Source organism: Bicyclus anynana, chromosome 7 (assembly GCF_947172395.1).
Source record: "Bicyclus anynana chromosome 7, ilBicAnyn1.1, whole genome shotgun sequence".
NCBI lineage: Eukaryota > Metazoa > Arthropoda > Insecta > Lepidoptera > Nymphalidae > Bicyclus > Bicyclus anynana.
Genome location: NC_069089.1, coordinates 3,155,787 through 3,182,410, shown reverse-complemented (window position 1 = coordinate 3,182,410; position 26,624 = coordinate 3,155,787). Strand labels below are relative to the sequence as shown.

Genomic DNA, 26,624 nt, shown 5'->3' with positions numbered 1-26,624 from the left:
TCCTGGTAGCTAGGACCAACTTTGACTTTAGGCAGCGAAGCGCAATCGTGTCCCACCATTTCGCCAATTGAGCAGTTCTACCAAACAATTGACGGAAAAAGAAAGCTGGCGTTGCAATAAGGTTTAATGAACTAATTGTCAGACTGATATAATCCGCGCTTAATGAAATCAAATTTTGAAAATCTTCGTAGTTATAAAAAAAACTACTAAACAATTTTTTTTACCAATAGATACGATTATTTATTAGGAACGTTGAGGTATAATTTTACAAGGTTTTGTGTTTTGTATTACACTAGCCGACGCCCCACGGTTTTACCCGCGTAATTCTTGTCGCCGTAAGAAAACGGGGATAATATTTGACGGCCTCCGTGGCGCAGTTTTATGCGCAGTGGACTTACAATGCGGAGGTCCTGGTTTCGATCTCCGGCTGGAGCGATTGAAGATTTCTTAATTGGTCCAGGTCTGGCTGGTGGGAGGTTTTGGCCGTGGCTATTTACCACCCTACCGACAAAGACTTACCGCCAAGCTATTTAGCGTTCCGGTACGACGTCGTGTAGAAACCGAAAGGGGTGTGAACTCCTAACAAGTTAGCCCGTTTCCATCTTAGATTCCATCATCACTTACCATCAGGTGAGATTGTAGTCAAGGGCTAACTTGTAAAGAATAGTAAAAAAAACTATGTCACTTACGAATAACGTAACTTTCTAGTGAATTTTCAATATCAGTTCAGTAGATCCAGAGATTACCCCCTATAACAAACTATATAGTATCTATAGTAGTATAGATAAAAACATAAATTTGTAATATAAATTACTAGCGGACGCCCGCGACTTCGTCCGCCCTTAGACCTTTCTAATCCGGCCCTATCTCAAAATCCTATCGTTCTTTCGTTCATAGCGGACGTCTACGTCTACAAGCGGACTACCTATGAACTACCTCCCTGACAAATTTCAACTTTGTACATCAAGCGGTTATCGAGATTTCGTGATAAATGACCTTTCGCATTTATATATTAATATATCATAAACTACTATAATCTGCTGTTAAGTGTATGTAGTGAATAAAAGGAATAAACTTTCGTGATGAACGCTACTTACCAAAAATACGACCGCAATGAATTAAAGGTGACGACTGTAATAAAACTGATATCAGCCGGACTTTCGCATTACTTCTACCAACTTTGTTTATTCGTATTATCTACGTATTCGCATAGGTACTACGACTAACGAGCTCATTTTATTCATCACTAGCGGACGCCCGCAACTTCGTCCGCGTGGATTTCAGTTTTTCCCAATTCCCGCGGGAACTGTCAGACTTTTTTAGAACTTTTAATGGGGAACAGTTCTGTCATACATGATTTTTGAGAAACTTTAACCGTATGCGCAGCGCACGCAGCGTAAGCTCTTAATCGGAAAAATACCAGATTTTGAAACATTCTTCATTAGTGCTCCGCTAATATTGGTTTTAGCATAAAATTATATAGCTTATAGCCTTTCTCGATAAATGGGCTATCTATGACTGAAAGAATTTTTCAAATCGGACCAGTAGTTCCGGAGATTAGCGCGTTCAACCAAACATATAAACAAACAAGCTCTTCAGATTTATAACATTAGTACAGAATAGAATAGAATATCTTTATTTGTCCACACACAAGTAATAAAATAAAATAAACAAACAGAACATACAATACATACATCTGGTCGTGGACAAAAAAGGTATCCACCTCAGCACGATGCCACAGCGAGCTGTGGCGCTGGTTTTCAGGTGAAACCTTGTGTGTTCACGGACGTGTCTTAACTTAAAACTTATACATACATATTATATGATTATATGAAGTAAAATAAAATAATGATACAAAAAAATAACAGAGGAAAACGGATTTTATGGAAAAGTAAATTAACAGGAAAAATCAAACAATAAATACGAGTCAACCCGTAAAGTGACCGATCTGCCGCCACCATAGTATTGTAGTAAGGAGAAAAGGAATTAGTATTATGGGTATATGTGTAGTATAGATTAACTACACATATTCGGTTCAATGTTGACGAATCTTCTCTCAGAATGAAAGGGGGCCTTAGTCCCCCATGCTGGTTTGGCAGACTTCACATACGTAAAGAATCAAGAAAACTCTTAGGTATGTAACGATATTTTTCCTTCACCATTTGAGACACGTGATATTTAATTCCTTAAAAAGCACATAATTGAAAAGTTAGAGGTGCATGCACCGGACCAGATTCGAGATTTTATATAAGAAAGTTCTAAATTACAGTTTACATCATAATCATCATTATCAACATAATATAGCAACCCACTGTAGTCTATAAGACCAGGCGTTCCTACTATAAGTAAGGACTTATGGAACTTGAATCCATTGATTTCATCACCATCAATGATCAGTAGGACGTATGTGACTTTATTATTGTATTATTGAAGAAATAAATAAGTACCTACAAAAATAATTATTCAATCCACTTGATTTTTTTAATTAATTATATACCATGGCGTTTGTTTCGTGTACGGTCTACGACGCCGGCATACTTCGATGACGACAGATTTTATGTCACTGCCTTAGATGTCAATAAAGTAGTGACAATAAAACGTCTCTGTCAACGCAATAAAATGTATCACTCATGCCTATAGTATACATCTATACTACTATTAGAAAGAAGAGATATTGTTTCTTATTTTATTCTTTACAAGTTGGCCCTTGACTTCAATCTCACCTGATGGTAAGTGATAATGTAATCTAAGATGGAAGCGGCTCCACACTCATTTCGGTATCTACGCAACATCTTACCGGAACGCTAAATCGCTAGGCGGTACGTTTTTGTCGGTAGGGTGGTAACTAGCCAGGGCCGAAGCCTCCCACCAGCTAGACCTGGACCGATTAAGAAAACCTCAATCGGACCAGCCGGGGATCTAACCCAGGACCTCCGTCATTAAATCCACCGCGGCGCATACCACCGCACCACGGAGGCCGTCAAAATTGTTTGTTTGTGTTTGCATTGAACAGGTCCTGAAATTATTGAACTGATTTGAAAACTTCTTTCAATGTTGGGAAACTACACTATCCCCGATTTCCATAGGATATTTTTTTATCTCCCGAGAAGGGGAACTATGTGAGTAAAACCGCGCGGTGACTGCTAGTATATACTCGTAATGTGTTTGGAAAAAATCAAATCATATTAAATTTCATTATTTTCGATTAGGCTTAGTTTACAAGCACTGTCGAAACGTTAGGTTATAATATAATTAGATAGTGGCTCAGACCAATTATAGAAGGACCTGTATCGCACTCATAGTCACGAACAAAATTGTCTGTCATTTTCTGAAGAAAACGAGCTTAGATTTGGTACATATTTTATACTAAACTAGAAGTTCTGCCCGTTTTTTACACAATTCAATTACACAAAAAGGTATTTTTACTGAGGTCTTTAACCGACGAACACGATTACAACTATTTAACATCGATAGTATAGAGACAGTTTTTATAATCGCATTAGATCTTTGATCATATAATTTGACAGAAAAGTAACGTCTAGCGAGGCAGGTCCTATACAATAATTGGTCTGAGGATAGTGGTGATAATAATAATTAATCAAAAACTAAAAATTAAAGTTACGAGGACACTTACTAAGTACCGGAAAGGGCAAAGGACAAGGCGAAATTCAAAATTTGTTTATTTCAAGTAGGCTCAGTTTATAAGCACTTTTGACACTACTTGTAAAGTATGTCACTACTTTTTGTAAAGATTCTACGAGTCAGCGAGTCTACATATTATGATGTCCTGTCGCCTTTCGAGCTCAACTATGGTCGAAAGCTACTTTATCAGCAAGTAACATAAGCTGTAATTTATCCTCGTAATCCAACGGGAATACAATCTACGAGGTTGTCTGTTAGCTAGAAAGCATTTTATCTATGGAATAAATTTATAGTGGAATGGCACGTATTCCATATTATTCATCCGAATCGATTTATATATTCCATATCACTGCGTAACTGTCCAGCCATATGCAGCTAAATTAATCTCTAGCAATTTTTATGCAGATATCCCAATATTAAACAAGGACAATGCATTTCCACTATAAAATAAAAAAAATATTGACGGCCTCCGTGGCGCAGTGATATGCGCGGTGGACTTTTAAGACGGAGGTCCTGGGTTCGATCCCCGGCTGGGCAGATTGATAGTTTCTTAATTTGTCCAGGTCTGGCTGGTGGAAGGCTTCGGCCGTGGCTAGTTACCACCTTACCGGCAAAGACGTGCCGCCAAGCGATTTAGCGTTCCGGTACGAGGCCGTTTAGAAACCGAAAGGGGTGTGGATTTTCATCCTCGTCCTAACAAGTTAGCCCGCTTCCATCTTAGACTGCATCATCACTTACCATCAGGTGAGATTGTAGTCAAGGGCTAACTTGTAAAGAATAAAAAAAAATAAAAAAAAATTAAATAAAATAAAAACATATTAGGGTGTTATAGTTATTTACGGGAAATCGTTCTGAAAGACGTCCGTGATCCGGTCGTAAATTTTTATGTTTAGTAAGAGTATAACGACCTATGTACCTAAACAACTACATACTTACGTTAGCAAAACGAATTAGTTTGGGATGTTTTGCGCAGTTCATTTGTTTTATAAAGCTGTGTTAGTATAGTATTGTAATAACTGCATAATATTATAACATAACAAATCCTCTGCCGTGTCTATCTGTCTGTTAATTCAAAACCACTGAATTTTCATTCAGTTTTCACAAATTTTAATACTTTTTAAGATTTCATTTTACGACTTTACATTGCAGCTTTTTAGTACTAATTAGACCCTGGTTTCAGCTGTTCCTACGCTATGGACTAACGGAGAGACGAAAGGACTGACGCGATAGGATTTTTTAACCGACATTAAAAGAGGAGGGTCTTAATTCGATGCGTTTTTTTTTTGTTTGTTACTTTACCAAATTTGAAAATTATATTCAACTAAACTAAAATTAAACTTTACCTTATTTGAAAATTTAAAAAAAGGACATAAAAAATGGTAGAAAAATATATATAAAATACTAAATAGTCTGATTAGATCTATAAAATCAGATGATAATAATGATCTTGTCAAGGAACACAATTACTAAATCATGGTTGACTTTAATGCTACGTCGCTTATGATATCATGCCGTCTTAAACAAAATTTAATTTAGTAAAGCAGATTACAAAATGTACGTACTTGCCGAATTTTGTTCGAAGCTCTAAGGAGGGATAATTAAATAAAAACGTTTCCCCAAAAAGAGGGAATTGTAATTTATTTGCACATAATACAGTTTCCATTTAAGCTTCGGGCGTTTTGTATTAAGCCCGTATTTACAATTTTTACAAAATACGGCAGCGCTTTTCTAATAATCATGTCTCATAGAAAGAAAAAGTAATTTAAGTATTAGGCGCCTTTTAACTACTAAAGTCTACAAAAAATGTCCAGGGAAACGAAATTTCATACAAACTTGAATTTTTAGTATTTAATATAAATGGGGTAATGTTGTCATCCAATTTTCTTTTTTTTTTTTTGACAAGTTAGCCCTTGACTGCAATCTCACCTGATGGTAAGTGATGATGCAGTCTAAGATGGAAGCGGGCTAACTTGTTAGGAGGAGGATGAAAATCCACACTCCTTTCGGTTTCTACACGACATCGTACCGGAACGCTGAATCGCTTGGCGGCACGTCTTTGCCGGTAGGGTGGTAACTAGCCACGGCCGAAGCCTCCCACCAGCCAGACCTGGACCAATTAAGAAAATCTCAATCTGCCCAGCTGGGGACCCAGGACCTCCGTCTTGTAAATCCACTGAGCGTACCACTGCGCCACGGAGGCCGTCAAACTTTTCAATTGTGTGCATTTTAAGAAATTAAATACCACGTGTCTCAAACGGCGAAGGAAAAACATCGTGAGGAAACCTGCATACTAGAGAATTTTCTTAACTCTTGGCGTGTGTGAAGTCTGCCAATCAAATTTGGGCCTGCGTGGTGGACTATTGGCCGAACACCACTCATTCTGAGAGGAGACTCGAGCTCAGCAGTGAGCCGAATATAGGTTGAATGATGAATGTTGCCATACAGGGGTATTTTGATGCGTCAATATCTGCTTATTTTTTGTTTTACTGACTTTATTTATTCGACAACATATACTCATATTGATCTCTAATTTTAGGTTTTAAAAATTAAATATATCTAGATGGAGTTTTCGTTAGTTATATGCATATTTTTAAGAAAGTTGTATGTTATATAAATTAAAGCGATTAGTGTATCTTATAACTAATAATAATAACTAATAACCCGTTAATTTATTAACCCATCGAGATCAGATTAAGAAAATAACCGGCTATTAAAAGATAAAAACTCTAACGAATTGAATAACTCGAACTTTCGACCGTGATGTATGGAATCAGTTATTATAACTCCAACAACAACTAACGTACATATAGGTAGGTACCTACTTATTATAATGTTGATTTTAGCTGTGTATTTCTAAAGATATGATTTTAAAACGCCTTTTGCCTACAACATTGCTATGCCTCGGTGATTCAATTAATTCAAGTAGAGAGAGCGGCTTGAATAGTTTTTGCAATCAAAGCGGAATGAGACAGCCTTGTGGCGATGGAGAGCTACTAGTACTACGAGTTGGGATATCGAAAGCGGGAAATATCTACGTACAAAACGCCGGGTATTGCAAAAGCTTAAACGCAAATATACTCTAACTTTACCATATTTTATGGTAGTGTTGGAAATAGTAGTCAGAGACGGATATGACGTTGCTGGATCTCGTGTTAGTTCGTGCCGACGCTAGGTGGCGCGAATTGTTTCCGTAAAGAGTAGGGAGTTAGAGAGGAGTAGCGATCAGATGGCGGTGACGACTTGAGATATAAAGCGCTCGTTGTATGGTCGGATTCAGTATACTTGTGGCGTTCAAGCCGTCCACATTTCTTTATGGGTTACTTGGGATAGGCGGGGAGAGTAACTTAAGTGGAAAAGGGGATTGTTTGTTAACAGTCAAAGGATCCTCTAACCCTACACACTACGTTCACAAGTGACGTCACTCAATTCTCTGGCATTCTAGAGTCTTGTTTTGGTTACAGTTTGGTTTGTTAATTAAGTTGTCCTGACAAATATTATAAAACATTCGTATTCTTATTTTTTAAATCCACTTTTGAAGCTTCTGCTAAAAGTAGACTGATTTGCGTTTGCCATACTTCTAAGAAATGACTTTATATTGTTGTGAAAATAATGTCCGAAAATAGGTTGTTATCTATTTTCATACCCCTAAGTGATGAAATCTACACGGGTAGTTTGTTTAATACCTATACAAATATCAATGTGAAAATATCGTCATTTTTGTAATATGATGGAATACAGGCTAAATCTGTCAGAAGATACAGAAATTCTAAATAATAACTTTTAGAAAAAGAAACTCATTTTGAACAACATAACATTGACTAAAGACATACTTTTGGCAGGTCAAAACATACTTACTTATTAAAAGTAAGCCAAGTCTACGTAGGTATATATATATTGCTGGCATCACTTGTCGTAACTCTTCACAACGTTTATATACACAGGTGTTATATGCTGACATACGTAAATTACACCAAACCACAAACTCACAAAAACGATTTTCGAAGTGTTCGTATGACGCATCTCTTACAGCAAAACGGGAATAGAATGGATTCTCATTAGCTTCACAGTTGAGTCTGGTATCGAACCCAAAAGATCGTAGGTTCAATTCTTGCTAGACGACTATTGTCACACCCACTACTATGATAAGCGTGGTATGGAATGTACCCAAGAAAATAGTACTCTTTAAATTGCAGAGGGTTAAGGAATTCGATAGTTTCCTTTATATACGCTCCTTTAGATTCGTAGGGCTGGTTTATACCACCAAAATGAAGACCATCAAAAGAAAACCATCTACTTTTTGATGCTGCAGACCCGCTTAGCCGCCAGGAGACATCGTCTTTACCAGGACAATTTTACAATGGCTTTACAGACACTTTCACTGGGCCTCGACCTCGATAATAACAAGTCATTACTATATAATTATTTATTTATTTGCTATCATCCGCGAAAAGCCGACGAACCATCAGGCATCCTCAGGTGATTGTAGAGTCAACACTGACTCTACTGTCTCTCTGATCTCCTGAGGATGCTCCGGTTTCGGGGTGAAACGTACGTATTTTGTCGGCCCTGGGTGACGTTGTCGCCCAGAATGAATGAATGATGATGATGATGATAAATTAATGGTTTCGTCGGCTTTTCGCGGATGATAGCAAAATAAATAAATCATTATAAAATCATGATGAACTACCGCAAAGTAACGCCTGCTTCTATTCAATCGATAATAATAACAAGTCGTTGTCTAGTGCACTCCAAGATTAGACTAACTAAACATTTCGCTTGTCTTTGAACCATAAACAAAAATGTTCCTCTTTTTAGCGTTCCCTGTATCCCTAAATGGTCTTTTACCGGCTGATGCTTGACACCAGAACAAATCTGAGCCAATTTAAAAAATATAATACCTTAAATTGATCGTCGTTTTGACGGCCTCCGTGGCGCAGTGGTATGCGCGGTGGATTTACAAAACGGAAGTCCTGGGTTCGATCCCCAGCTGGGCAGATTGAGATTTTCTTAATTGGTCCAGGTCTAGCTGGTAGGAGGCTTCGGTCGTGGCTACCGGCAAAGACGTACCGCCAAGCGATTTAGCGTTCCGGTACGATGTCGTGTAGAAACCGAAAGGAGTGTTGATTTCATCCTCCTCCTAACAAGTTAGCCCGCTTCCATCTTAGACTGTATCATCACTTATCATCAGTTGAGATTGTAGTCAAGGGCTAATTTGTCAAGAATAAAAATAAAAAAAAAATCGTCGCTGGGTATCGAACAGGACCTCTATAAAAACACCACACTAACTGCGCCAAAGAATTCGTCATAGACTATAATATGTTATATTAAAATTAGGTCACTTTACGTATAAACAGAGAAACTAAAGCTGATTCTGCAATACAGTGTAGCCGCGAGCCCATTTGGAATGCAAATGCACTGCGGCATCGGCACCCAGTTGGAAACGAAGATAAGCCCGGGACTGATTCATAGAACAGAAAACTCTAAAAGCTGACGCTTTTTTTTTTACAAATTAGCCCTTGACTACAATCTCACCTGATGGTAAGTGATGATGCAGTCTAAGATGGAAGCGGGCTAACTAATGGAAGCGGGCGGGAGGAGGATGAAAATCCACACCCCTTTCGGTTTCTACACGTCATCCTACCGGAACGCTATGGTAACTAGCCACGGCCGAAGCCTCCCACCAGCCAGACCTGGACAAATTAAGAAAATCTCAATCTGCCCAGCCGGGGATCGAACCCAGGACCTCCGTTTTGTAAATCCACCGCGCATACCACTGCGCCACAGAGGCCGTTTGTGTGCATGTACCACAGATTAAAGAATAATTAAAGATAGAGCGTTTCATAATCTAGCCAGTGGGAAAAGATATACCGCCATATGGTCGCCAGAGCATCGTCGGTCCATCTGCAGGGTGCACCACGAGCAGGTAAGGTTGGCAGTAGGGGAGACTGGCTGGTACTAGCCTCTCTCTTACACCTCTACGTGACTTTACTCTCATTTAATTCAATTGCAATTTTGTGTATCAATTAAACAGTGAAAAATTGCTCCAATTTTTATTAAATAATCAAAAATATCTTCAATGTAAGTACTGAATCAAGATAAGAAAGACAAAATGATAAAAGGGCGAGATTATTTTTCTCATTGAAAACTATTCAAAGTATAAGTATGAGGGAAAGTGTGACAGGCGATGATGGAAGATTATTAATGCGTGTGGAAGAACTAAAAGGGTCTGTTGTTTGCCTATTGGGACATGTATTATCACATAAAACGAGTACGAGGTAGTAAATAGGTGCTCTGAGTTTATAGTAGATAGTTTATTTTTAAATACTATTACTTTAAATAACAAGATTTGACATTTTTTGGTTGAACATATTGGCGTTATAATAAGAAAAAATATTAACGTCTTAATTTAAAGGACATTTCTTAACAATTTTTAAAGGCCTTTCTGATTCAGTACCAAAACTGTATATCGGAAACTCAAATACATGGTAAATTTTAAGATTTCATACCTCAAAAGGAAAACGGAACCCTTATAGGATTACATTACTTTGATCCGGATATCCGACAAGACCGTTTTTCTCGGCAACGCGTGGTAATAGGTATCGAGTTAAAATACCCAGAGTTAAAAAACCAACGATTTAATCAGGTCTTCAGTCCCTTGAATCTGTAAAACAAGTTAACGTAAAAAAAATAGCCGTATATTTTTTTTTACGTTAAAAAGAAAATAAAAATAGGAAAAATAGGAAAAAAGAATAGGAAAGATATACCTATATATGGATGGATCCGGGGAGCATTTTCGGAATTGATTACGATCAAGTTAATTTTTCGTGAGTAGCTTCATCTTGATGAGACGCTAAACTTTATAATCTAATCTAAAAAATTAATAATGTACGTTATCACGTCACAAAATAATAATATATATATTTACTACAGCTTCATGTACGGAGTACTCTCGGTCGGAGTCACATTTGAGTGATATGTTGGTATACGAAATACAAGCGGACTGAATGAATTTAGAGCTGCCTTTCTGAGCATAGCTCCCGGGACTCGTTAGTTCACGGAGCTGTCGCATGTCAAAACTAACAGCGCGTTCACACATAGGCACCGTATAACGTTCAACGTATTATATAGGGTGCTGGGGAATATTTTCCATAATTCTGGGGTTATATTCCTTACCGAAAATTAATTTTACAACACATGTTGTGTTGTAAAATTAATATTTTCGGGGTAAATATTCTAGTATTTCTTTTTGTTCAAGGAACATGTGTGGTAAATTTAATATTTTCGGGGTAAATAATATTTCTTTTTTTTTGTAAATAGATCTTAAAATGTCTCCCTTATAATTATGACGTAGCCATCATCATGTCAGCCGATGGACGTCCACTGCAGGACATAGGCCTTTTGTAGGGACTTCCAAACATCACGATACTGAGCCACCTGCATCCAGCGAATCCCTGCGACTCGCTTGATGTCGTCAGTCCACCTGGTGGGGGGTCGGCCAACACTGCGCTTACTATCGTCGCCATTCCAGCACTTTGAGACCCCAACGTCCATCGGCTCTTCGAATTATGTGCCCCGCCCATTGCCACTTCAGCTTCGCAACTCGTTGAGCTATGTCGGACCCATGACGTAACCAACGTACTTTAAAATGCAAAGATAAATAAAGGCGTGTGTTGCATGGATAGTCGGAAGTAGGTAGGTATTTGAATTAGGGGTTTTAATTATATTTGTTAATTACTTTGAATGAAAACATGAAAGTTTTTATTTTCTGGTTAAAACTTATACTACTCATATAATTCTCTCCTATAAGAACTCATCAACACCTTGAAGTTATGGGAAATACCACGAGCACCCTGTATATATTACTATATGATGTTCACAAGCAAATTCGCAGAATACCGCCGCTATACGCCGACCCCTGACCCCCGCACAGTTTCTATCAGGTAATATGGAAACATGACGGATACATATTCCGCTCATCCAATATTCGATGGTAAAATGGAATGCCATAATTTACTTGACCGTATTTTTACTTATTATATCCCTTAACACGTTCGCTGCGGCACTGATTTCTCTGTACTTTACTCTGGTGCGTTACGAGGTTTTTTGACCTCGTGTTAGAACTTTATGTCGTGTGGTACGAGGTCAGTCGACCTCGTAACTTTTGAAGATGTTGGACTTACGAGGTCATTGACCTCGTACCGCAGCGAACGTGTTAAAACGGACCAGTAAAACGGAGACCATGTGTGAACGCGCTGTAACTCTACGTGGGCGAACTTCGCCGTTGTTCCATTCATTCTGTTGCTAACAAACATTGAATTGTAAAACTCGAAGTTAAAGTTTATTACACAAGCGCATGCCCGCAACTTCGTTCACAATTTAGTTCATACAAACCACGCAGAGTGGATTTTTTCGGGATAAAAGTGCCTAGTTTTTTTAGTGTTGCTTGATATGCTTGATAACCTATATTTTTTAGTGAAAGTCCCATTAAAATTAGTGTTGTTCCAAAGATTAACAAAAACATAAACTAAAATAAAAAAAAGCTTGTTTGTGTTTTAGTATCGTATAGATAAATATGCACTTAAAAACACGGTTATTTTGAAAAATACAAACAGAAACTTTAATTGGACAGCACCGCCTTCAAAGGTTAGGAAACCTGATTAGAAGGTAGCACATACGACGTTATTTTTTGCTTTTTAGTTTATTTTTGTGATTTTGAAGGCGGCTATTTTTTTTTTAAGTTTATTTTTTTGTTTTAGTGTGTAGCATAATGAACGAAAGCACTACAATATGGGCAATTTCGTTATTTTCATTTTAACACAAAATTATTGAACCGAGTTTCATGAAAAATAAATGGGACCAATCAGGAACTCACTCTTTCGAACAAAAAAAAAATTTCAAAATTGGTTAAGAAATAAAGATGTATTGAGAACCGCCTTTTTTTAAAGTCGGTTAAAAAATATTCTATAGAGGGTGTCTAGCTTTCAAATATCGTTCACCAAAACATGAGAGCACAATAAACTTCGCATCAACTGCTCAAGTAGGTATTTTCCGCTCCAGGCATCCTTTATCTTGTCGTTTATTTGAGTTTACCTTTGCCGTGGCGTAAAATCGTAGGTATTTACCCATTCTTATGGGTCCTTCACCTGCCTGGGGTCAGAGTGCACGAATGTTTGATATGGAAAGATATTGAGGGTCCCTCAAATTGAGCACGATAGGCTACGTCTGCAGATATTATTTTTGACCGACTTCAAAAAAGGAGGAGGTTTTCAATTTGACGCGTTTTTTTTATTTGATACCTCATAATTTGTAGCCGTGATAGCCCAGTGGATATGACCTCTGCCTCCGATTTAGGAGGTGGTGGGTGGGAGGGTTATAAACTAATTTTGAAAATTTACGCTACGCTAATTAAATCTCGGTAGGCTCGAATTAAAAATGAACTTTGTTCTCTTCTAGAACCACCTCACAATCGCTACAGAACTTACAAAGGTTTGTTTCTATACTTCGCCTAGAATTTCCCCTCTTCACCGGTAGATGGATGGAAGCGAGTATAGAGTATGGAGAATTATAGTAAACAAAACGAAACACGAAATATAAATTATATTTTTCTTGAATGGATGGAGTTTGGATGTTTGTTAAATTAACGCAAAAACTACTAATATATGTGGCTAAAACTTGAAATGGAAATATATTATACTTCGACTTGACGCCAAGATTACTTTATAATCCAGAAAAATCCATAGTTCCAGCGGAATTTGTGAAAAGCTGGATTTCACGCGAATGAAGTTGCGAGTGTACTCTAGTAAAATACACAAAAAATTTGTTTGTTATAGCTTGGCAAAAACGTTGAGGACTGCGTGGGTGTGAGGTCGTGCGCGAGAAGCAGAAAGGACTGCACGGGTGTGAAATCGTGCGCGCGGGGCATCGCTACCTCCCCTCCTGGCCCGCGCGGACCATTGGGAATGTTACGAACGAAATTGGCATTATGGCTGAACGGATTTTGATGAAATTTGTCACATGGGTATTAATAGGTTAGCTACTTTATATTTCAATATTTTCCCAACAATAGAATCTATGAGCATGTAAGAGCATGACACAGACAATAATATAATTATCATTTGGGTATCTATACTCTATACTAATATATAAAGCTGAAGAGTTTTTTTTGTTTGATTGAACGCGCTAATCTCAGGAACTACTGGTCCAATTTAAAAAATTATTTCAGTGTCAGTTAGCCCATTTATTGAGGAAGGCTATAAGGCTTATCCCTATATATATTATTCCCATACTCCTACGGGAACGAGAACCACGCGGGTGAAACCGCGTGGCGACAGCTAGTTGTAAGATATAGTGGGAAGAGGCAAAGAAAAACAAGTAATTTTAAATTTATTTAATAATTTAATAATAAGATATTACAATGTTCTGACTAGATCCATTAATGTTTTCATTGGTGTTTTTACAGCGATGACGCTTGTAGATTTGATTTAGCTTCCAAAATTTTAACTATACATTCTAACAGTAAATATTTTTTTTTTAATAAATGTACGAAGATGTTGATGATTGTGATACTATTCAATAGGTATATTTACATTTTTTACAATAAGTGAGTTACAATTACTTATAATTGAATTAATAAATAAAAGTTCATAACTAATTAACTACTTTACAATAAAATCTCATAGGTTTCAATAGAGTATACATATATAAATAGAAATTCAATTAATATAATAGAACAATTTCTCTCAATAATTTGATTTATTTTTCATGGGTAACGATAAAAAGGGCTTATTAGATGGTTAAAATATAATTCAAAGAAAAACATTATCTATTTTGTACTAACAAGTAGGTATTCTGTGCCTTAATATAAAATTAATCAAAGATTTTCCTTTAAAACATCAATATAAAATTGTTTTGATTTCTTTGGTAAACATTCTCACTTAGCTAGTCTTAATAATATAGATAAGTTACTATACACATTGGGAATATTATTTTTAAATCTCAAAAATAAATCGTTTTACAGCAGATTTTTTTATCCTTATTTCTGGTGACCGCAGCTCGTAAAGGAGATGCCTCATTAGTGCATACGTTGCGCGGTTGCAACGAATCAACGCATTGCATGGCTTACCGGCATTGCAGTGCAAAAGAAAAACGCACGCGCAAAGTAGTAAGTCTTAACAATGGACCGAAACAAGTGAAAACTGTCCTTTACAACATCGAGCTTTAGCTCTGTTGAAACGTCACTGCGATGATGCAATTGCTTTAGTTTGGTATGTCATTTAAAATATATGAAAAACGACCCAGCGCCGACGCTGCGACGTCGCAACGTAACGTGACGCGCTAATAAGACATCGCTCTTATGAAGTCTAAGAGCAGTCATCTCTGACAAATCACTTACATCTGCATGGGTAGAGAAATAGAGCTAGGGCACAGCCCCTGCCTGTGATATCTGGCGTGTGATGATAAACAGATATGCCAATGGGTAGCACTAGGCTGCATTAACTCAAATGTTAACTATAAAGTTACGAGGCTTTCTAAGTATTTTCATTTTATTTGAAATGCTACCTCGTTAATCGTTTTAAATATAATTTTTTTTTTCGTTTCTTAATTTTTTAAATTTAAGGTTGCCTCAAACCTTTCCGAGATGATGGCGTTACATGGTCTTTTTTTTTTTTTTTTTTATTCTTTACAAGTTAGCCCTTGACTGCAATCTCACCTGATGGTAAGTGACGATGCAATCTAAGTTGGAAGCGGGCTAACTTGTTAAGTGGAGGATGAAAATCCACACCCCTTTTGGTTTCTACACGACATCGTACCGGAACATCGTCAACATTCTTAATATGAAATACCACTTACATGAATTTACCTATACCTCCTAAATATTCAAAAGCGACACACCTCTTTCTATTTATGTAATAAAGTCAAGTTTAGATAATACATTCATACAAACATATAATTTCCGTAGGGGTAAGCACGTCACGTCCTTCCATTGCTACAACAACATCAACAAGCCATAATCGGCTCACTAATGACCACGAGTCTCTCAAGGCCTTAGTCCACCACGCTGGCCCAATGCAGAATTGAGAAAATTCTCAGGTACGCAGGTTTCCTCACGATGTTTTTTTCTTAATATACTTCTTAAAATGCGTGCCCCGGAACGGATTCGAACCTTCGAATTGAAAATAGAGGTCATATCCACTAGTCTTTCACGTCGCTCTTCCATTCCATCGCTACCATCCTTGCATTTCTGTTTTGCTACTTCCATTCTCATCAATTATTTCATACAAGTTACAAGATTGTCGGTTTAGAGTACTTTTAACCTGGCTTTTAATGAGAATGTCCTGATTTATGACCAGGAACGTTTTCCTTGACTTTCCCTTTCAAACATTTCCAAAATGCAACATAAAAAACGAATACAGGCGACGAGATTATATAAACTGCGCTTTTCCTTTGTCTTTCCAGTGTGCATCTCGTAGTGAGTTTCTGTTGACGCGGCCATATTGGATACTGGGTGCAGAGGTGCGCTGCGTGTTGCTGCTGCGGAAGGTGACCGTGGTGCGGGTGCTAGACGTGTTGGACTTTTGACGTAAGCCTTGCATCTAGGGATAAAGTATTTGATCAAAAACACCAAGTAAACAAAAGGAAAACATAAGGAACATAAGGAAAACATACGGAACATAAGGAAAACATAAGGAAACACTAATTAGGGTTATTTTCAAAATTGCCTTTTACTGAGTAAAAGGACGAAACTTAAGCTAACTTATCCTAATATACCAATCATGCCCATGTGGAATGTTAGTAAGAATACCTACTGGCTGCATTTCCTCGTTAGATCACCAGGTTGATTCTTTGCACAAAAAGCTCCAATTTTTATTAATTCGGGGAAATGATACACCTTTGCTTTTAAATACCATGCTTTTAAATAATCAATAAGTAGTAAATAGTAAAGAATTTTAAATTATTAAATATATTTCGACAGAATCTGAGGAATTGGTAAATTATAATATTACGCCCCTTTGCGTAAATCTTGTGATGCCATAAAGCCACGAGTGTCTCCAACTTACTATGAATATGTTTGGTGCTTATTAGCTTATTTAGATGCCTTAATAATTATGATAAGCAATTTTCCGAACAGTGTGTTGTTATAACAAACTTATACCTCTTCCTAGTTAGCCTGATTCCATCAACTGCATTGATACTCATTATTATCTCATTAAAAAAATTAAAATATAACTATTGGTCTTTGATTGTGAGGACCTGGTTTCGCTCCCCGCCTGTTGCACTCTTTAACCCTTTTTGTTTACACGCTTTAAGTTAGGTTAGAGAAATAGTTTAAAAGAAGTGGAAAATCATGCATAAAGGGAAACTTCTACCTTCGACTGAGTATGTCAATGTATATGTGTGTCTGTCTGTGGAATCATAGCTGGCAAGCGGATGGACTGGGTTGGTTGGGGCCATTTAATAATTAGCGACGAAGTTCTTAGCTACTAGGATGTATGATAAAGATATTTTTAAAGAATATTTGCCTTGTTTTTACAAGTATTATTACTGTTAGGCAGAAAAGACGGCTTTTTTTATTCTTTACAAGTTAGCCCTTGACTACAATCTCACCTGCTGATAAGTTATAATGCAATCTAAGATGGAAGCGGACTAAGCTGTTAGGAGGATGAAAATCCACACCCCTTTCGGTTTCTACACGACATCGTACCGGAACGCTAAATCGCTTGGCGGTATGTCTTTGTCGGTAAGGTGGTAACTAGCCAAGGTCAAAGCCTCCCACCAGCGAGACCTGGACCAATTAAGAATACCCCAATCCTGGGAATCGAACCCAGGACGTTCGTGTCGTAAATCCAGTGCGCATACCACTGCGCCACGGAAGCTGGTGCTAGGAGTGGAGACAACAGCCCATCGGGCGGGGATCGAACCATGGCCTCTTTGTGATGTACTCATATTGCCAGGCAGGTTTTTAATATAAAAAAACTTGTCCTAATTACAGTTTAGTTGGGAAAACTACTCTAGTTAGTCGATAGTTATGGGACCCTTGATCAGAACTTACATGAAAATGAGTACTAGAGTGTATGTTACCAGGGTCGTGGCAGAGCAACTTGCGGAGTGAGCGCCGGAAGTTGCGCGTCATCAGGCAGTACACGATCGGGTTGATGGCTGAGTTTGTGTGCCCTGGAACAGTGAGCAAAATGATCTTTTCATATCACTAGTACGGAAAAGTTACTTTTATGTCTAATTAGCAAGCAAAAGTCTTCTTGGCCTGGTTTTATCTTAGAATTAATAGATTGTTTGAACCAAAGTCACCAACATAGTTTAGCGAGTCGCGAAGCTGAAGTGGCAATGGGCAGGCCACATAGTTCGAAGAGCCGATAGACGTTGGGGTCCCAAGGTGCTGGAATGGCGACCCCTTACCAGAAAGCGCAGTGTTGGTCGACCTCCCGCTAGGTGGACTGAGGAAATCAGCGGGTTGCAGGGAGCCGTTGGATGCTGGCAGCTCGAGACCGTTATTTTTGGAAATCCATGCAAGAGATCTATGTCCAGCAGTAGACCATAAGCTGATAATAATTATTATGATGATGAATAGCTTGCTCAATATTCAATGGACGCACTTGCAATTTTGCTGTCTAGCATATCAAATATAACTGTTACTGGTAGCTAGCTCACGGACTGCCTTGAACTAAAGGGAATATGAACTATGCTGGTGAAACCGCGAGGGGTCCGCTAGTCATTCAATAACTATCTTACTAATAAATGCCCTGCAGGTTTACCCGCGCAGTTCCCGTTCCCGTGTAAATACATGGATGAACTATAGCTTACATTACTCGCTGATAATGGAGCTTTTCTTTGGTGAGAAAAACAAACAAAAAAACATATCTTACCTTTTAATAACTTTAGATATAAAGAAGGTCATTAATACGTACCTAAGAGCAATGTATACGGCAGAACCAAGGCGACAGAGTCTTCTCCCACAGCATTCACGTCTAGCAACAGCTGCAAGATGTTGTACGGTAACCAGCAGAGAGCAAACAGAACCGCCAGCAAGAGAAGTATCCACGCTACTCGTTTTCTCTCTCGCACTAATCGCAGACGCTGGAAAGAGATGCACAAGTATTTTTACCATAGATAAGTAACTGTAAGACTGCTAATACATGCGCGGAAACTTTTGCGAAGTTCCTCAAACCCGGGTGTAAGAAAGTCCCCTCCCCCCTCAATCCTAATTCTATTGTTAAAAACGTTGTCTGTTCTGTGATTTTTACCGTGAATATTTTCATCTGGGCTTAGGAACTAAATATTTACTCGCAACCATAATTTTCAAACATTGTGTAACTATATTATATGACGAGATATGACCTCTGCCTCCGATACGTGTCTCAAACGGTGAAGGAAAACATCTTAAGGAAACCTGTATACCAGAGAATTTTCTTAATTCTCTGCGTGTGTCAAGTCTGCCAATACGCATTGGGTCAGCGTGGTGGACTATTGGCCTAACCCCTCTCATTCTGAGACGAGACTCGAGCTCAGCAGTGAGCCGAATATGGGTTGATAACGAACGAACGAACGAATTATATGTCATTCGTAGCGAGTCGGACAAAAGTATGAACGTAGCGAACCATGGTGGGGCGTTTTTCTTATGACATCTTCAGTCACACACAATCACATCAAAACATACATATATATTTTTTGAAGTGTCTGTTTGTAATAAAATTGTGCGTTAGTAAATGTATTTTATATTGATTTCGTGCATTCGGTTGTCCGAACACGGAAAACTGTTCGTTCGCAAAAAACACATTCGTTCGTTTTTACTCGCTTATTTACGAGTTTTTTATGATACTTATACAATTTGTTGTTGCTAATAAATTAGGGGAAAACAACGTATGTATGAATGTTAATAGAAAAGATAGCGGTATATTGTTTTTGGCATACAGTCAGGCCAATGTTTTTCTATATGCTAATCATTTATTTTTCCGAAGACCCTTTGTTGGGGTTTATTTGAACAGGCGAATAAACATTGTTAGATCATGATTGCCAATATTATCCTTCCTGTGCATATATGGCGTGTTTTTATTGATTTCCTTTGTGTGTATTGCGTGTTTTATTGTCTAATAGCTGTGGCCTACGGTTTCGCTCACGTAAATTCACTCATGTTGGAATATCGGGATAAAAAGTAAAGTCAGTCAGTAAGTCAGCCAAACCATGTTTGAGTAACAAACATCCACAAAACAGTAATTATCTGGAAATTCGCTATTTCCCTATTTTGTAAGTGATCATAATTATATAATGATTGAAATTGTTAAATTGTTGTTTGAGTCTACCGTCATTATATGTGTTAAGGACTTTATCACCACAATTTTCTCTAAGAACTTTACAAGAAAAATATCCTAATTCCAGGAGCAGAACTTGTGAACTCCTCATCCGGCTCAGGTGTTACTATTAAACATTCGAGACAGTTTACACTTGTTTGCCAGATGTCTAAAACTGTCATGCCATCGTGTTGGTCATCTCCTCCCAAATCAGTCGGGTGGGGGTACGCACCTCGAGGCAATACAGTCTTGTCCGGGTAAGATCCGGGGGAACTATGCTCCCCGGTTCTACTACTATACTAAAACTATGTTCTTCCAGGTCCTTACATGGCTGAGGAGTATTGCGATTTGATCGCTGTCCTGCGCTGGGGCCGTGTCATATCCAGTAGTACTTTGTTCGATCCCCGGCTGTGCCGATTGTGGTTTTTTTAATTGGCCCAGGTCTGGCTGGTAAGAGGCTTCGGCCGTGGCTAGTTACCTCCCTACCGGCAAAGACGTACCGCCAAGCGATTTAGCGTTCCGGTACGATGTTGTGTATACCAAAAGGGTTGAGGAATTTCGTCCTCTAACCTAACAAGTTAGCCCGATTTCATCTTAGATCATCACTTACCATCAGGTGAAATTGTAGTCAAGGACTAACTTGTGATGAAGAAATAAATAAATAAACTTTTATATCGAGCATATTCGTACCTGTTGACTGTTGGCACTGCCCTCCGTTTGGTCGAAGGGCGGCAGCACTGAGCACAGTCTTCTTCCCATCAAAGAATACGACACCACCACGATGCAGCCTGAAACAAATCAATCGAATCTATCCACTTGACTCCAAAATGGACGACCGGTCGCCCATCGTGTCCCTTACGTGACATATAAAAAAATATAAAGTAAACTAAGAGCAATAGGCGAGCACAGTATCATGCTCCGCGCGATAGAGGAATATAAAGATTTTTTAAATGGCTCACAACGGTAGATTAAAACCATATTCCCTGACTGTCGGCTTCTTCAACGCAGACGGGCTTTTCGATAAAATATTCGTGGGCAGCGAATGGCTATATGTATAATATAATACCTAATACTATGAAATTGAAGTCATCATCATCATCATTAACAGCAGATGGACGTCCACTGCTCGACATATGCCATTTGAATGTACTTCCAAACAAAACGGTCGTGAGCCGCCAGCATCCAGCGGTTCCCTGCAACCCGCTTGATGTCTTCGGTCCACCTAGTGGGAGGTCAACCAACACTGCGCTTTCCGGTGTGGGTTCACCATTTCAGCAACTTGAGACCCCAACGTCTACCGTCAACGTCTTACCGTCAACGGCTCTTCGAATTATGTGCCCTGCCATTGAAGTAGTGTTTTTAATATTTCTATTTTCTTTTGTGCTTTTAGTTAAACGATGCTGAAATACAAACTTATTAAAATTTTGTCTGTCTGTCTGCTGTAGACTGTCACTGGAAGGTTGAGGAGATTTTTTAAGGAACATATGAAAGAAAGAAAGATCTTTATTTTTAAATAATGCCACAAATTAAATTCTAAATTATTTAACAGCTCTGCCCACAGAAACAGTGGGGCAATAAAAGAGGAATGCTACTTTTGATACCAGTAGGTAAATGATTTCCTGATACCAGTAATGGTGACTAGTGGAAAACTGAATAATACACGAAATATCAGTCGTCCGCTAGATTTTAAATAAAAAAAAAAAACAGAAAAATGTAAATTCATTCCATATGTGAAGCAAACGAAAAAGCAGTAACTTTTTTCCATACAAAATGCGAGTTCCATATGAATATGCGTACACATCCGTACAGTTTTCCGGGTTTTCGGTTTTCGCGGTTAAAGGGCATAAATTTAGGACAAGTGTGTTTTATCATGCGCATGCTAACGACAGTGTTCTACACTGTACTGCGTTGGAGATAAACGTATTATTTTATTTTTAACTTTGGCTTTAATAAAAGGCCTTTTATTGAAGACGTAGAACGACGAAGACTATTCTATCGAATCGTACGTAGTCCTCACAATTATGTGGTAAAAAAGTGCCTTTCGTTTGCCACGAGTAAAAGAGGTAGATCTCTGATTACTTGGTTGACTACGGTACAGAAGGATCTGAAAGGACTTCCTGACGAAGTCGCATACCAGCGTTCCAAGTGGCCCCTTTCGTTGAAGTCGTTTTTCTATTCGATGTCGTACGTAAACATAACAGTTATGTGGTAAAAGTTGTCTTTCATTTGCCACGGGTAAAAGAGGTAGATCTCTGACTACGGTACAAATCTGAAAGAACTGGGACTCTCTAACGAAGCCGCTCTATTAAAAACACACAAGAAAGTTAAAAACAAGTATTTTTTTAAAATCACTCTGAAACTACTGGATGAATTTCACTGAAACTTGGCACGATTTTAGTTCATATTACGAAGAAACTCGTAAGATACTTCGTCGTAATCTGCATGCTTTTCTGAGTTCAAAACTGTAAACAGAATACGGTTCTCGAGTAATGCACACTCAATACCTCACAGCGCCTGGCCTATACGACCTTAATAGTCTAGGTAATATTATACAATGACAATAGATCACATCAAATTCATACTCTAGAATTTCCAAAGTATTCGACATCCAATTAACTCCCCAGACACCAAATAAAGTCTGCCATTAAAATTCATGAGTAAAAATTTTATATTTTTTTCAACAAAATCCTATCGCACTCAATTAGCTATTCCAATCATGTCAAAGCTCTCGTCGTCGGTATAAATGTCGTAAAGAGGCTTTTACTTCGTCTATAATTAAAACTTTATTTGATAAAATGTTTTTTTTTTTATTTTACCATTATATACTCATACTAATAGTTTTTTTTTACTCCTAGTTTAATTATAAGTGTTTTTCAATTTCTGTAAGAACTTCAAAGAAGGTGAAATTAACATATTTTATAAAAAATAGAAGACGCTTGCGAATTAGTGCGAATATTTAAAAACCCTCGCCCTTCGAAGATGTAAAGACTTTCATTCAAAGTCTCTCCACACATCACCTCCTCTTTTAATAAATTCATCTTTTATCTATACTAATATTATAGGGCTGAAAAGTTGGTTTGTTTGAACACGCTAATCTCAGGAACTACTGGTCCGATTTGAAAAATAAATTCTTTCAGTGTTAGATAGCCCATATATCGAGGAAGGCTATAGGTTTTATATTATCTCTCACAGCAATATGCTGAGTGGAGACCCTTTTAGGATCACATCATGCTAGTTGCAATGTTTTTTAATTATTGTTTTTTTTTCTCTCTTTCCTTTCTATGATGTGTATTCTGAATAAACTTTTCTTTCTTTCTTTCTATTTCTACGGGAACGGGAACCACGCGGGTGAAACCACGCAGCTCAGCAGCTCACGTCAGCTAGTTAATTATACAACTATGAAAGACTTATGTACCGTACCTATCGTCAACTTTAAATAGCGAACACCACAATCTAATGCTAATAAAAAAAGAGAAATTAATAAATGATCGTATTTACTGTAATCCGTGTTATAGACGTGCAATTTTGTGTGAACAGTCGAGCTGTTCAGTTCAGTGCAAAAAAACGGACTATCCGTTTAAAGTATCTGTCAGTTTTAACTGTACTGTTTTTTTATGGTTTTTATTAAAATTTCGATTAGTTAAAACGGTACAGTTAAAACTACGCAGTTAAAACTGAACGTCTTTAGCGCGGGTTACACAACAAAATGTATCCTCTAATTTTATTTAAATGAAAAACAAAAACCTATATAGTAAAATTTATGTGTATAATGGAACAGCTACGCAATGTAATGGAAAAATATGTTATGTTATGCCAATAAATATTTATGGCCTACTTAGAAAGGGTTTTTAGAACAAATTTCAAGACAAAAGGAAGGGAATTTGGGTTAGTTAGTATGAAATAGCCGTGTTGTAATATTACCTTCAGTTAATAATTTATTCAGTAAATATTTTTGGTAATAAAATCCAAATATTTTCTATCGCAATGGTAAACTCAAAGTAAATCTCGATTAGATGCTGATCATAAAATCTTTTAACCTGATTATTGAAAATCTGACATTTGCAAACTTTTTTCTTCTTTTTAACCGACTTCCAAAAAGGAGGAGGTTCTACGTTCGGCTGTATGTATGTTTTTTTTTTTAATTCCTTTTGCATAATTGCAACGAAATCTACAAATTTTTGTTTTTTTTTTCAAGAAATATGATTAACAAAAAAACTATGATTAACAAACAATGTATGTTATTTTATGTAAAATGAGCTTTAATTTTTCAAAACGAAAGAAAACAATCTCCTGATCCTCCTCCTGAGTATAGTTAAACGAGTTACTAGTACTAAGCATAAATTAATAAATACAATTACAATTAAATTAAATTAACGTAACTCACCAGGCACTGCGTAGACGAGTATGAAACTGAAAGTGCCGAATAACTCTTTTCTTATGGTATCGGGCCATTTTTCTGTGCAGAATTCAATTGTTGTTTCTACGTACACCTGAAAAAATTTAAAATACACTTATTGCAACAAACATATTTTTACATTCAATGAAAGAAAAGTTTGCCTTGTGATATATTGGTTGTAAATATAGTGTGTGTAAATAATATAGTGAGTCATCATCATCATCATTATCAGTCGATGGACGTCCACTGCTGGACATAGGCGTCATGGACCTCAAAGCACAACGGTCTCGAGCCGCCGCTTGATGTCTTTGGTCCACCTAGAGGATCGACCAACACTATCACTAATGATATAGTGAGTAAACGACCAATAATAATTTCCACATATTATTTTATTATGTAAAATTGTGATGTGACTGCGTTATTAAGTCATCAGAACATGAAGTGTGATCGAAGTCAAAGGAAAATGCCAGATCCTGACCCAGTCCTAACTGAGAATTTTGCGGAAAATGTATATATTATGTACTAAAATTAATATCCAATTTTTAAATAATTGTTTTTAATAAATCATTTTTACTATTAAACTCCGGAATAAAAATCTGTCAAAAAAGTAGGTAATTAATTCTTCATCATTACGTTATTTCCTCGCAGCAAATATTGTTTACTTATTTTTTAAAAACCTTATTTCGACCTTGGGTTCGAGCCCTCTAAAGCGTTTTTATTCCATTTTAATCACTTTAGGTTCGAAATGGCTAGAATCCAGAGCTGAGAAGACTGATCAAAATGTAAAAATAAACTGTCATAACATTGTCAAACTGTCAAAACACGTAATACACCTCGGAGTAATTTAAAAACAAAAAAATCACGCTTGTTTTGCCTGTGTATTTACAAAGAAATAATCGTCATGATTGTTCTATCTTTTTCTTATTAAATTGCACATACGTAACCTTAAAATCAAACTTCAACTTAGATTTATTTTTATACCCCTAGTTATTAAGGGTTAAAAGGTAATATTTGATTAATAGTACAAAAAATCTAATAAAATGATATATAATATGTTGTTGCAAATTAATTTGTTTTAATGGGTTAAACTTCTATACATTTTCTGGCATTTCACTTTTTTTTTTTTTACAAGTTAGCCCTTGACTACAATCTCACCTGATAGTAAGTGATGATGCAGTCTAAGGTGGAAGCGGGCTAACTTGTTAGGAGGAAGATGAAAATCCACACCCCTTTCGGTTTCTACACGGCATCGTACCGGAACGCTAAATTGCTTGGCGGTACGTCTTTGCCGGCAGGGTAGTAACTAGCCACGGGCGAAGCCTCCCACCAGCCAGACCTGGACAAATTAAGAAAATCTCAATCTGCCCAGCCGGGGTTCGAACCCAGGACCTCCGTCTTGTAAATCCACCGCGCATACCACTGCACCACGGAGGCTGTCAAAAGTTTGTTAGTTACGAGTACAACGAAATCCACAGAACACACACAAACACAAAATACAAACGGGCATGATTTGTTTCTTTGATGAAACAGCTTCACCATTTTACATATTTCACCCTCGACATTACCTAACTTATCGCCTTCCTTTCTCCGTTCGCACAACAGCTGTATACTGAAAGGTTTTCTAAAAATAGCTTTCCCCTTACTTCTTTGATATAAACGTAACTTGCCCTACGTTTGCAGATCCGATTTTAATGACCCTTTCAGGGTTTGCTCTTTCAACGTTGGCCTTTTGCCAATACAATTTTCTTTAATAAAAATCTTGCTTCGGACTAAGTGAATAGGTTTTTTTAAGACGGTAGTTTGATAAGCGTGGTCAAGTACTTTCAAGAGTATTTTTTTTTAATTATTTACAAGTTAGCCCTTGACTACAATCTCACCTGATGGTAAATGATGATGCAATCTAAGATGGAAGCTGGCTAACCTGTTAGGAGGATGAAAATCCACACACCTATGGGTTTGCACGGCATCGTACTTCGTACGTCTTTCCGGGAGGGTGGTATCTAGCCACGGTCGAAGCCTCCTAAAAACTGATTTTGAAACCTAGCTAAGAACGGATTTTGCCGTTCTTAGCGGAACTTCACTATCTATAAACTACCTCCCTGCCAAATTTCATGTTTGTACGTCAAGCGGTTTTTGAAAGTTTTTGATTTCGTGATATAACCTTTCGCATTTAATATTAATATAAGACTAGCTGACGCCGCGCGGTTTTACTCGCGTGGTTCCTGTTCAAATCAGTCCAGTAGTTCCTGAGATTAGCGCGTACAATCAAACAAACAAACTCTTCA

General features: G+C 37.5%; 1 protein-coding gene across 2 annotated transcripts in view; it reads right to left on the bottom strand.

Annotated features, from left to right (window-relative positions):
- Positions 1-14,014: 14,014 nt before the first annotated feature.
- LOC112058140 (neuropeptide FF receptor 1-like) overlaps positions 14,015-26,624 on the bottom strand; it is a 95,512-nt gene continuing 82,902 nt past the window's right edge. Inside the window, exons 5-9 of one of the 2 annotated variants that reach the window (XM_052882576.1) lie at positions 24,328-24,433; positions 20,634-20,731; positions 18,564-18,732; positions 17,693-17,814; positions 14,015-16,235 (exon numbers count right to left, since the gene is read on the bottom strand). In XM_052882576.1, the coding sequence (XP_052738536.1) occupies positions 16,065-16,235; positions 17,693-17,814; positions 18,564-18,732; positions 20,634-20,731; positions 24,328-24,433 (666 nt within the window). In that variant the 3' untranslated portion in view covers positions 14,015-16,064. The remainder of the gene's footprint in view (positions 16,236-17,692; positions 17,815-18,563; positions 18,733-20,633; positions 20,732-24,327; positions 24,434-26,624) is intronic. The other variant, XM_052882577.1, reaches the window with a different exon arrangement.